Below are 13,387 nucleotides of genomic sequence, written 5' to 3'. Positions count from 1 at the left end.
CTTAAAGTGTTCCCCAGCTGGTACTTTGCTCTAGCCCCTGGCAGAATCAAATGTAAATCAACCTTGAAAGGACCCATCTTCAACCTAGGACTCAAAGAATTCTGAGAAATGAAGTTTAAAGGTATTTGTGCTCATAATCAAAAATCACAAAATACACACAGAAACCAAGCACCAAGAGTATGAAGCAGCAGAAACAGATTTAGACAGCATATTTAGACCCATGATGATTTCAGATCCTGGAATTATTAGCACACAACAGAAAGAAAGTACATCTAATATGTTACATAAATAAAAAGGAAGTGATTATTAAAAAGTAACTAAGTATGTTGATTAAATAATTAAACTCCTAGAAATGAAAAATATAATAATCAAATTGTAAAAGTTAGTGGATACATAGGTTTAACAGTAGCTAGATATAGTTGAAGAGAGAATTTGGTGAGCTGAGAAACTGAAATAGAAAATATGAGAGGTTAAGTGGCATGGAATAGACCTAGCATATATCTAATTGAAGCTTGGAAGAAAAAGAGAGAGAGAATTGGGAAAAGAAATATAGGAAGAGTTAATGTTTGAGAACTTTTCAGAACTAGTAAAAGACAAAAAATCCAACAAAAATATATTTCATGAACTAGTACAAAAAGAGAAGTTAATTCTCACAAACAAAAGACAAGAGACTTTTTCACCAATAGATCCTCACTAAAAGAAGTCTGGAAACCATGGTGGCGTAGTAGTTAAGAGTTACAGCTGCTATCCAAAAGGTCGGCAGTTTGAATCCACCATGCACTCCTTGGAAACCCTATGGGGCAGTTCTACTCTGTCTTATAAGGTCACTATGAGTCGGAATCGACTCAACGGCAATGGGTTTAAAGAAAGTTTTATTGGATATACTTCAAACTAAAAGAGAAATGACCCAAGGTGAAAGAAGAAGGAAGAATAAGCAAAGAAAGTGGGAAACGTGGGCAAATCTAAATAAATGCTATATAAAGTAATAATAATAATTATTTGAACATAAAAACCAAGCTAAAACTAAACTATGTGGCAGCACTAGCCCATGGGTTAGGAGGGGACTCTTCAGAATTAAAGTATTCTAAGGTCCTTGAATTGTTCTGACAAACAATAAATATAAAAATTTACTTTGATTTTCATGAGGTAAATGAATGTTACAATTTTTATGGTAATATATAAAAGAATAGAAATATTGAGTGTTACTTCCTGAGTAGTATAGGGGAAACATTAGAACGAGGGAAAAACAAAAACAAAGGACGGCAAGAAATGAGAGAAAAAATAAAGGCAGTAGGACAAATAGCACAAAATCTAAATGCTTCTATTAAAAAAACAGGTATTAGGCTGGATTTTTTTTTAAACCTGTCTATATATCCGTTACAAGATAGATAGCTAAAATATAAACAGACAAAAAAAGTAGAAAGCTGGAAAAAGATACACCATGCAAAATAACCAAAAAAGTTGGTAGTGCTTTTTCAATATCACATAAAACAGACTTCATAAGGAGGATCACCATAAAAGGTTTATTTCACCAGAAGATACAGTAATTTCTAAACTTATTTGTAAGTAATAACATACCTTTGAGATATATTTCCAAAAATTGACATACTTGGATAGGGAAATTGACACAATGGAAAATTTTCACATGCTTTTCTCAGTAACTGACAGATCAACCAGTAAAAAAAAGGGATTGAAGTGTAAATGTTCCTGATTTTAAAAATTTATTAGGAGGATATTATAAATGACTCTTTACCAGCATAGGGTTGCTATGAGTCAGAATCCACTCAACAGCAACAGGCAGGCACCGATAAATTTGTAAACCAATGAAATACACAAATTCCTAAAAACCTATAATTTAAAACTGATTCAAGAGGAAAAAGAAAACTTGAATAATCCTATAACAATCAGAAAAATACAGTCAGTATTTTTAAATCATCCCATAAAGCAGCACCAGGCCCAGACCATTTTTACTGACAAGTCTACCAAACGTTTAAGTTACAAATAATTTCAGTCTTACACATGCTCAGAATCATTAATGAGGCTAGAAAAAGCTTGGTGGCAAAACTAAGGATAATACAAGAAGGAAAACTAAAAACTAATCTTATTGACTTACATAGATGAAAAAATCCACTATATTTTTAAGTAATCATCCCAAGGAATTATTGTTAATTTTAGGTGTTACGATGATTTTGTAGTTTTAAAAGAAAATGACTACAATTTTTAGAGCTGCATACTAAAGTATGTAGAGGTGAGATCACATAAATCTGAAATTTGCTTTAAAATATACTTAGGGAGGGAGGGTAGATTGGTTCTCAGATATTCTAGAATCTGAATGAGAGTTTATGTTTCAGAAGTTTCAAATATAAAAGGACTTGAAACATTGACTTGATTATATATGATTTTCTCTGAAAAAGAGAAGAAAGAAAATACCTAGGTGACACATTATGAGGTATCAGAAACTAACAGCATACATGGACAGAAATGAGACAAAGTGGGGAATTCACTTTCTATGAATTTGATCTAGCCTCTGCCGGAAAGGCTCCAAAGAAAGGTACATTGTAAGCAATACAATGTGGTCTCTGGAGGCAGAGCAGGGATGAGCTCAAGATGGACAGGAACATTCCAGGAGGATGGATGAATTTCCTGGCCATCCTAGATGGAGAGAAAGTTCACATACTCACAGTGACTTTTACAGCTAGAAAAGGACCAAGTACTTGTAAGCAGTGGTCAAAGTTCACTTTGACTCCTGACTCCCTCCCAGGATCTAGTCAGATAATGTATGTGAAATAGGTCAGCAAATTGTAAGATAATTGAAGTACTATTTACAGAAGCAATTATAAATGCAAGAAGAATGAGGATACAGCCACTTTGGAAAACAGTGTGGGAGTGCCTCAAAATGTTATATATAGAATTAGCATGTGACCCAACAATTTTACTCCTAGGTGTGTAACCAAGAGAATTGAGAACATATGTCCATGCAAAAGTCTGTACACAAATGTTTACAGCATCATTATTCATAATAGCCAAAAAGTAGAAACAACCCAAATGTCCACATGTATAAACAAAATGTGGTATATCCATAAAATGAAATCCGAGTTAGCAATAGAAAGGAATGAAGTACTGATACATGCTACAACATGGACGAAACTTAAAAACATTATGCTGAGTGAAAGACAACTATTGTATGATCTCACTTATATGAAATACCTAGGATAGGCAAATGCATAGAGACAGAAGTACATTAGTGGTTGCCAGTCTGGGGGCAGGAGGTGGAGAGTGGGGAGTAATTGCTAATGGGGGTTTTTTTTTGGAGTAATGAAAATTTCTAAAATTAGACAGTGGTGATGGTCGTGCAATTCTGTGAATATACTAATAACCACTGAATTGTACACTTTAAAAGGGTAAACTTTATGGCATCTGAATGATAGTTTAATAAAGGTGTTATTTAAACAAAAGGGATAGGGGAAGGAGGAGAGGGTTTAACCAAAACAGTTTCATCTCATATCATTTCCCTCTCTATCACCACCACCACCTCGGTCCTGAAGTCTTAGATCAAACTTCGGAGGATGCATGATTTTTTTTCAAAACTAAATTGAGCACATACAGTGGTTTATAATGACAGGCACTACTTAGCCATGTGCATCAACACATTATTATTATTATGTTAAAGATGTTTTAGTGTATCTAGAAGTGTTTCTTTAATGTTTTTTATGCACGGGAAGGTACACTATATACTAAGACAAACATTTGACTAACTGACATTAGATACGAACCATACCTAACTGTTCCAACTTAAGTACAGATTTGACTTAAAGACAGGAACGGAACTGATTCATAATCTGGTGGTTACCTGTACGATAAATTAAGCTGACAGAGGAGCTAAAATGAAATAGTAAAAAGTACTCAATCCAAACTTAACAGAAAATCAAATAGGAGGGAAGACTTTCCAAATCATTTTTTGAGACTAGCATTACTCTGATGCTAAAACCGTATGAAGACATTAAAAGAAGTAAAAGCTGCAGACCTCATGTATGCCTCATGTAATTAGATGCAAAAATAATTCTAGCATATTGAATTCAGAAATAAATTAAAAAGATAATGCATCATGACAAAGTGGGGTTTATCCCAAGAAACAACCTGGATGTTCTTCAACAGGTGAATGGTTAAACTGTGGTAAATCCACACCATGGGATACTGCTTAGCAATAAAAAGTAACAAACGATGGATACACACAACAATGTGGATTAATCTCCAGTGAACTATGCTGAGTGAAAAAAGCTGATCCCATACTGCTTTTATGCTGTATGATTCCATTTACATAACATTGTTGAAATGACAAAATTATAGAAATGGAGAACGGATTAGTGGTTGCCAGTGGTTAAGGGAAGAGTGGAGTTGGAGAGAAGTGATTGTGGCTTTAAAAGGGAAACATGGTGGATCTTTGTAGTGATGGAAATGTTCTTCAGCTTGGTTGTATCAGTGTCAATATCCTGACTGTGATGTTGTACTATAGTTTTTGTGGGAAGCTGGGTAAAAGATACACAGGATCTGTTTATATTATTTCCTGCAAGTGCATATGAATTTACAATTATCTCAAAGTAAAAAGGTTAATTAACAAAGAAGTAAAAAAAAAAAAAAAGTGAGAAAATCTAAACAATAAAAAGGTAAGAATTGCCGTTTTATTTACCTAGCCACCCCCTTGAGTTCCAGTCACTTTTTAACCTGGATGATAAGGACGCTTAGCTGACAGGCGCCCTCCTACAGTGGGGCTAATGAGAGATCAGCCTGCCCAGGACTGGCCTCTCAGGCCTCCCTTCAGATTGTTCTATTTGCAGATTTTCCCCACTACCAGCAGTGAACATACTCAGTACTGCTGTACTGGCAAAACAGAACTATGATGATTTTTTAAATCCCCAAATCTAATTGTGGAAATTGCCACAAGTACAATCCCGTATGTCTTCCACGCCAAAAACGTAAGTGAGGCTCACAGACTTAAGAATTAAAGGACTCCTCAGCTCCATCTGCTGTGATGACAACAGATTACTTACCAGTTCAGTTGACTTTCACTCATCTTGTACTTTCTCTCTCCCTTTTCCTCTATCTTCCTTTTATTTTTCAGTGGCTGCTTCAACCCCCAATTCCACTGCTGGTGCAGCCATGAATTCCTTGACCTCTCTTGGGACTCTGCAAGGATTGGCTGGAGCCACTGTCGGATTGAATAATATTAATGCACTAGCAGGTACCATCAACAGTGAGTATTTGCTGCTCTGGTGGACAGCCTTCCCCCAAATTCTCCACAGAAAATGGTCAGCCAGAAATGACCTAAAAAGAATACACCACGGGGAGAACTAAAACTTGGGATGGAGGAGCACATGCTTTGAAAGGCAAAAGCTATCTACATTCATTTTGTCTTAAAAACAGCCTACCACTCACCACCCCCAGATTCTCTTCAGATACACAGTGTATGTACTCCTTCATAGTTTCCTGTGATTGACAGGTATTTTCAGGTTTTGGTTTTGTTCTGGTCTTCTGAGAGGCAGTGTGCTCTAATAGAAAAATAAACAAACTAGAAATCAGGAAGCCTGGGTCCAGGTTCCAGCTCTGCTGCCAATCAACTGTGAGATCTTAGGCAAATCACTGTCCCCTCTGTGGGCCTCAAAGACCCCATTTGAAAATTGAGGATGTTGGATCAGATGATCTCAAAGGTCCCTTCTAGCTCGACAGTCCAAAGATTCATGACAGTTATATAGGGGGAAAAATAACAAGGACTTGGAGAAAAGGAAATGAAGCTGAGTGGAGAGGAGCAGCTGTTGGAAGTCACATCATCTGGAATCTCAAAGCACCCGTAGACATGGGTCACTTTACAGTAGTGAATCTCCAAAGGAGTATCATTTTACCAGGACAACAGGTTGAAGTAGCTTTTGAGTCAAACAGCTAGCAAAAGTACACTTAATTCTGAAAAATTGGGACTCACTGAAGAACTCTAGGATCTGTCCTAAGAAGCCTACCTGTTTCCATCATTTTCAGTCTATGTAGGAAGTCATATTTTAGGCTTGTGCTTGGTATAGGCTACTTCAGTAGGGGAAACTGATCCTCATCCCACAAAGGAGACACCACTCCCTTTCTGACAATTCAGTTTCCTCCGGTCACCTGAGAGTAGCCAAGAGCAGGGTCATGACAGCCAACAGAACATTTATTGAGGTGCAGTTACCTACTGTACAGTCAGGCAACCTACCACATACCCATTTTAAGCATTAATAAAGGGATCCTTGGCAAGATGCCCTATTTCAAGCCATGATTCAATTCATAAACTGTTTTTAAAGGATGATCAGGCAGTAAAAAGTTTTTTAAAAGTAAAAAATCCCAGTAATTTTATAATTTACAAGCTCAGAAAAAAAAACCTTGCAATTTATTTGACTAAAAAGAACCTAAAACTCATTCAAATAAAGACTGTTATAATCTTGATAAGAAACTATGTTTAGAAGTAGGAAATTTTCAGGTTTTGTCGAATTCTTTCATTCAGATGCTCTGGGGAAAAACAAACAAAAACTTGGACTGAGTTTTGTCTGAACGTAGGCCAAAAAAAAAAAGAAGAAAAGAAAAACAGTTTTCCTTCCAGATATGATGGCTCTTGATTGGTAAATAGTATATGAAGTGGTATCCATGTAACAAGCCAAGATGCTTTATTCCAGTTAAAACTGCCTCCAGTTTTCATCTATACCAGCAGCCAAGTATGAGCCTTCATTGCTTTGACTTCTGTTTCTGGTACAGCTCCTCTTTCTGACCTTGTTCTGCAGAAGCTCGAACCCAGTTGGCCTTCACCTAGGTTGTGGATGTGTGTGTCTGCACACATCTCTTCATGCTGCTTCTCTTGCCCCAGGACCTAGTTCCCCTAAAACAAGGACTTTGATTTGATCGCCCGCCTGTCCTTGGTCTGCAAAGTAACAGGCCAGTGGGATTGGTTGTCCTCCTCAGCACGTGCTCATGATTGCTGTGTGTGTCGTCTTGTCTGTGTTGTCCAGCTCCTCTCCATCCTATTATGTTGTACATCACTGGGATTTTCCCATCATTACTGGAGAGGGACTTTGTTAAATGGCAGAAAAACCATGAGTAGTTCCTGCGTGGGGTCTTGTGTTACATAAATTTTGCTTCTGGCAAGGACAACAGGGTTAAATCGTCTTTGTTTTTCTTTAATCTTTTGTCATCAGGCTAATATAGGCATTTATTGTTTTTGATAAATAAGAAAGAATATTTCTGGTTTCAAGGAACCCCTACCAGACAGTATGAACCAGCAAAATGTTTAATTAAACCAAACTATATAAAATCATGCATAAAAGAAAATGCAGTCATTCTGATTTGATGAATGTTACTAGCACAGAGTCATCTTACTGTCTCAGCATTGACTTTGAGCTAATATTTGCTACTTGACTCACATGAAAAGCTAAGAAAACCTTCTTAAATAGAGTGCCCTCTTCCAGACCATTCTTCCTCAACAGAAATGATGGTAATTACCTGTCTTACTGGATGATTCTCAAAGAAGGTAGTCAACAAACAGTTACCTGGACAGAATCAGTTTCTAAAATTATTGATCACAACTTCCATATCATTGTTATATCCTACCCACTCTGTCCCAGGAACCATTACTTGCCACCATAGGAGAGTTTTCTGGATTTCTGAATAGAGCCAGTTCTTTTCCATGGACAGGAAGAAAGTAGATAAATGGAATCCACAGTTAATTCCCAAACAAGCTCACCTTATCCTAAGTTTTACCTTCTTTGCCATTGATTTCCACCCATCCACACACCCCTCTGGAAAATGAAGTTTTTGGTTAGTAGACAAGTAGCAAAATTAAACTGTTTGATCTTGATATCTATTTTATTCCCTGATACATTTCTTAATGAAGGGGCTGAAAAACAGTACAACATTGTAAAGATAAAAGCAAAAATAAGCAAGATCAGAAGTAAGGAGTGTAGGCAGTTCACCAATGGGGGCTTTCACTTCTGGATTATTTGATGGTCCTCTGGGCATGTTTTATATATTAATATTTGAATATTAATAGATTAATAGATGAAGAAAATACTTTTTACAGATATGTGCACCTACGAGTCTGTATCTGACTTTGTATGTTTAAGTGTATGTCAACTGACATTCTTATTTTCCTTGTTTACACAGCATAATTCTTCCAAATGGCTTACCATGTAGTGTTTAAAATGATAATGGTTTGACTACAACCAGCCACAAATGCCTCATGAATAGTGTTTATGGAAATATTTTATGTAAAGTAGAGAAAAGAGAAGATGTTTGGGGCATATTATTTTGTCTTGTCCCTCTTTGTTAACATTGTGAAATTACTGTTTTAATCTATATTCTTGGAATATGTAAACATATACACAGTTAGATCCATATGCATGGACACAAATCCCTGCACACAGACATACGTGTAAACTCCATGGATTATACATATTAGGATTCATCCACCCTGGTTCTAGACATTTTATACTTAAATTCTCATTTATCAGCTTGCAGCTTAGAAGGATATATTCCATCCATACAAAGGAAAACTTAACCCAGTTAAATAGATTACAAACCTATCAGAATATATTAACACATCCCTCACTTTGGGCTCTTTTTTTTTTTTTTTTCATTTAGTATAAAACCTAGCAGAGTGGCTTGCAAATAAATTTAATCTGCTTATGGGCTGTGCCCCTGATGCTGCCTTTTCTGTGCCCTTCCACAGTGGCCGCAAACAACGTTCACACTCATATACAGGGATGGGTCTTTCTGTGTCATTTTAACAAAATTATTATTAATCTCACAGCTCCTTGGGTCTCAGTTGAGGACCTTTGGAGAGCAGTTAAATTTAAAGCACTTAGTAATCAGTATATGCACTAACTGTATTTATAGGCCATTTACAAAGACTTGCCCTTGTTAAGGCTTGCCACACCGTCGTTTTGTTCCAGCCTTCCTCATCCAAATAGCATGCATAGGAATCTAGATTAAATGGGAAGAAATGGTTGATCCACTTGGCCTTTTCAAAGAAAAACCCTGCTCTTTTAAGCAGAAGCATTTTATTCACCTTTACTTTCCTCAAACCTCTGCTTCTATTGTCCAGAATTTTTAAAGGTAATCAGGCCGCAGCAACTGAACTGACAAATGTTAACTTTGATATGATTATTTAATATAGAATAACACCAAATAATTCACAGGAATAACTCTTAAAATTTGAAATCTTCTTTTGATGGGTCTTTAAATTCCTCCATGTAATCAACTACCTAGGGGGCCCTGGTAGCGCAGTGGTTAGCGCTTGGCTGCGAACCAAAAGGTCAGTGGTTCAAATCCATCATCCGCTCCTCAGGAGAAAGATGTGGCAGTCTGCTTCCATGAAGATTACAGCTGTAGAGACCTTATGGGGCGGTTCTACTCTGTCCTATGAGGTCGCTGTGGGTCAGAAATGACTCTTATGGCTGAGGATTTGGTTTTGTTTTTTTTTCAATCAGCTACCTAGTCTACCTTGGATTTGGCCAGCACACACTCCAGATTGTCCAGGATTTAGAAATACTGATTTTTAAATATTCGCAATGCAGTTGTATGTGTAAGAAGTTTTACCCTTATTTTTTGTTCAAAAGCATGGTTATACCCATGTGGGAGGCAAGCCCTGGGCTGAGAGGCCAAACCCTCCCTCTCCTACCTGCCCAGGTCCCTGATAAATCCTCCTGTGGCATCTGCACCCCTTTTACTTGGTGCCTCCTCTACCACCTCACAGACCCAGGCAGATAAGGCCAGCCATGACTATCTCCTAGGTGCATGGAATCAGCAAAAGCAAACTGAGAACCCTTCGGAAAGCAGATTCATCCTGAGGTGTAGTCCCAAAAAAAGCGGTCAGCCATTGTGAACTGTAGCCAAGAAGGGTGTGAGGACATGGCTGGAATGTCACTTGCTAGAGCTGCAAGCCTCATAGGACTCTTACTTAGTTCTGAAATATCCATCCAGTCTTTCAGGAGCATGGAGTTCATTCTGCTTCTGTGTTTCAGGGGATCTTTTTTTTTTTTTTTGGCAAAAGGGGTGAAGAGCTAGAAGTAGAAGGAGAGAATTCTCCTGACCTGGACGATAAAAAAAAGAGAATTAGTGGTTGCGGTGACCACTGTGATTGAATCCACCTGTATATCTAGCCCTCTGGAGAAGTCGAGTTATGGAGGCTACAAATCACAGGAAGGCACTCATAAGGATCTTATTTCAGGGCATGAAAACTCCAAGACCCTTAGCTGACAAGATAATGTGGAGATGTAGTACCCTCAGCCACCCCATTGAATGGCACGGTAAATACTAAAACATTTGTCTTAGTGGGGCTTCTGTCTTCAGACTGTGTTTGTCGAGCAGCTTTGCCACACACGGCTCTGTAGGCAGTGGTGCACACCTAAGAGCACACATCTTGGGGTCTAAGTAAAGAAGAATGGCAAGTCAGCACTTACGCTCCTCCTAGAATTTCTTCCCACGCTGGAATCTGAGTTCAAAGAGGCTTGACACTACAACTTGATCACCTATATCCTTGTTGTTAGGTGCCATCAAGTCAGTTCCAACTCATAGTGATCCTATGTACAACAGAAAAAAACACTGCCCAGTCCTACACCATCCTCACAATCGTTGCTATGTATCCTTACCTCTTGTTAATTAGCAGCTTGACAAAAGTGAAACCAACTGAACTTGTAAACTGTGCCTAGGTCTTTCCTGAGCTGTTTTACATACTCCTGTCATTTCTCCTGTAAAAGAAACATTGTTTCTTTGCATTGACACAAATATTGGGGGGTAAGGATGAAATAAGGCCGATAAAGGAAAAAAAGTATTCCTCACCCCTTTATCAGCCACGAGAGAACAGGGATAGAAAGGAAGAAGAGGCAGTTTGAGGTAAATGTGATTAGTTGGTGTCTGAGGAATTGTTTACAGCAATTAGGAGGACAAACTATTTACAAGTTTTTTAAAAGCACTTATTTGCATGGCCAGAAAAATAAAAAAGAGAGAATCGACTTTCTTTATCATTAAAACCTTAAAGTAGATTGAGCAGGACCTCTACTGGCCAGCATCTTTTTAGCTTAGTTTGTACTTGCCAGGTCTGCTTGAGATCGTTTTCTTTTTTCAGTAGGCTGTTAACCCATTCTCATGTCCTTCAGACTCTCCTCACCACCATCACCACCCCCAATCCTCTATCTGTCCTGAGGAGAATGTACTTGGTAGCCCATCACCCAAGTCCCGGTTCTATCTCCTCAAGCCCCTCAGGAAGGATATCATACCTGAGGCACTATGAGATTCCTCTGCCCTTAAGCCATGGCCTAATTCCTATCTTGCATGCTGTCCTTTTAATCTAAGAGATGAAGTTGTCAAAATAGCAGAAGCACTTAATGGAGTAAATAGAACATTCCCATCTCCTCTATTTCCTGTGGATGGCAGCAGTAACCATGATGGGAGTGTTGAGGTGAATCTGGTATTTGATTCCTCTGTGTAATTTCCAAGCATCCTTATCTCAGTTCTCTATTCTCATTAGTCTTCTTTCCAGTTTTCTTCACAGTCATCTTTGCGATTTTTATATCTCTGATCAAGAACTCTAATCCCTTCAATAGTTACATTAAGGCATTCAATAAGTTCTTCCCAGAAAAAGATCTTTTTTAAAAATTTTCTAATCATGAAGGGAACTGAAGACAATTGTGATGTCACCTCTTTCATTTCCTGAGTTCATAATGAAAGTTAACACAGTATAAAGTGTTGCTTATTTTGACTCAGTATTCAGGGAAAATGTGACATAGTCAGCAACCATAATAACACAAAACAGCAGCCAGGATACAAGGGAAAAAAAATCAGAAAAACATGCTGGCCAACATCCAGTTCACTTCAGCTAATAGCCAAGATCCAGCTTACAGACACGGGTGTCACTTCAGTTGACTGAGAAACATGACATGGAGCTCTTTCACTGGGAGAGACCCCAGTACATGTGCACTGATTAATATTCATGTGTGTGTGTGTGTTAACTATTAGCTACTGAAACTGCAGCATTCAGTTTCTCGCCTTTGATACTGAATGAGCAGCTTCAGTTCTCTGCAATTAGGGGAAGGGTCTGCATTTCTTCCTATGCCTTAATTCTTAATCAGCTAGATTATTTCTAAGATCCTAGTCTCTGAAAACATCCTGCAACTGTTGAGGAAAGTTAGTAAATGAAACTGCTGACTCATTGGTTTATAGTACAGAGCTTGTCTTCTCTGCCATTTCCTCATCAGAGAGCTTAAGGGAGAAGTTTTATTTTATCCTTTCCTCCTCAACTCCTTGAGCATCCCCATGACTCCTCAGAGAGCCCAGAAAACGGATTTGAGTGGATAGATGTTACAGGCCTCTGCCACTATTTTTTTTTAACATGCTTCCAAGCTCTGAAAAGCAGAAGGATTTTATTTCAAGAAGATTAAGCAACAGTACTTGCCAGTAGCACATTGCATGGAATTAAGATGTATTGTCTAACTGCAGTACCTCAGTGAATTTGATCACTGGCCTAGGGAGTAAGGGCTGTCATTGCTCAGGGTTTTTAGTTTTTTTACCATTGTTATGATTTATTATTTCATGAGTTCATTTTTAATTTCCTGTTGGTTTAATTGGTGTGCTAGCTGCATGCTCTTGCTGTTGTACTTGTGTCAAATGATTCTCTAACTTCCTTTGGAAAGCACTAATGAATAAGTGCTATTTCTCTTCTCTATTGTTGGGTTTTTTGTAAAGTTGCTCAAATGCTCTCAGGTATGGCGGCTCTGAATGGAGGACTTGGCGCCACGGGCTTGACGAATGGCACGGCTGGCACCATGGACGCCCTTACCCAGGCCTACTCAGGAATTCAGCAGTACGCAGCCGCAGCACTGCCCACTCTGTACAGCCAGAGCTTGCTGCAGCAGCAGAGCGCTGCAGGCAGCCAGAAAGAAGGTATGTGCCTGCCTCAGCTCCAGGGCAGGGCCTGGTGTGGCCAGCCCAGTGGGCAACAGTCTCCTTTAGAGTATTCAAAGACACTAAATTGAGCCAGTATTATAACCTTTGCTTGACTTGTGGAGCATATGGTATCCCACCCACTTTTTATGCCTCCGAGTTCTTTGGGAGTATACTTTTCCCAGTGTATTTGCTTCCCTACAGTGGGGACTTGTATAATGGTTAAAGGTGAAAGACATGTTCATTAAAGCAAAATAGCTGGAATATTAGGCAAAATCAGAGGTTCCCATGTACCCAAATGGAAGGCACCCTGCAATAAAGCCTGCTACCCAAGACCAGTGAGCCAGATAAGCTCCCACAAGTCATGAATTTTCATATATTTTCACATAATATTTCTCAAAATTTATATTACTAACCAAAAATTTAAACACACTCAATG

At 38.4% G+C, this 13,387-nt stretch overlaps 1 protein-coding gene across 16 annotated transcripts in view; it reads left to right on the top strand.

The window, feature by feature from the left end:
- The window catches only part of CELF2 (CUGBP Elav-like family member 2), a 389,761-nt gene that overhangs the window by 363,201 nt on the left and 13,173 nt on the right, over positions 1-13,387 (top strand). For 4 of the 16 annotated variants that reach the window (XM_023734378.1, XM_004379697.2, XM_023734386.1 and 1 more), the window contains 2 exons: positions 5,120-5,239; positions 12,769-12,948. In XM_023734378.1, coding sequence (XP_023590146.1) covers positions 5,120-5,239; positions 12,769-12,948 — 300 coding nt within the window. Of the gene's footprint in view, positions 1-5,119; positions 5,252-12,750; positions 12,949-13,387 lie in introns of all 16 variants that reach the window. The other 12 variants (XM_023734374.1, XM_023734372.1, XM_023734380.1 and 9 more) reach the window with 4 other exon arrangements.

Source organism: Trichechus manatus, unplaced genomic scaffold (assembly GCF_000243295.1).
Source record: "Trichechus manatus latirostris isolate Lorelei unplaced genomic scaffold, TriManLat1.0 scaffold00067, whole genome shotgun sequence".
Classification (NCBI taxonomy): Eukaryota; Metazoa; Chordata; class Mammalia; order Sirenia; family Trichechidae; genus Trichechus; species Trichechus manatus.
This window is presented reverse-complemented; position numbering and strand designations above follow the sequence as displayed.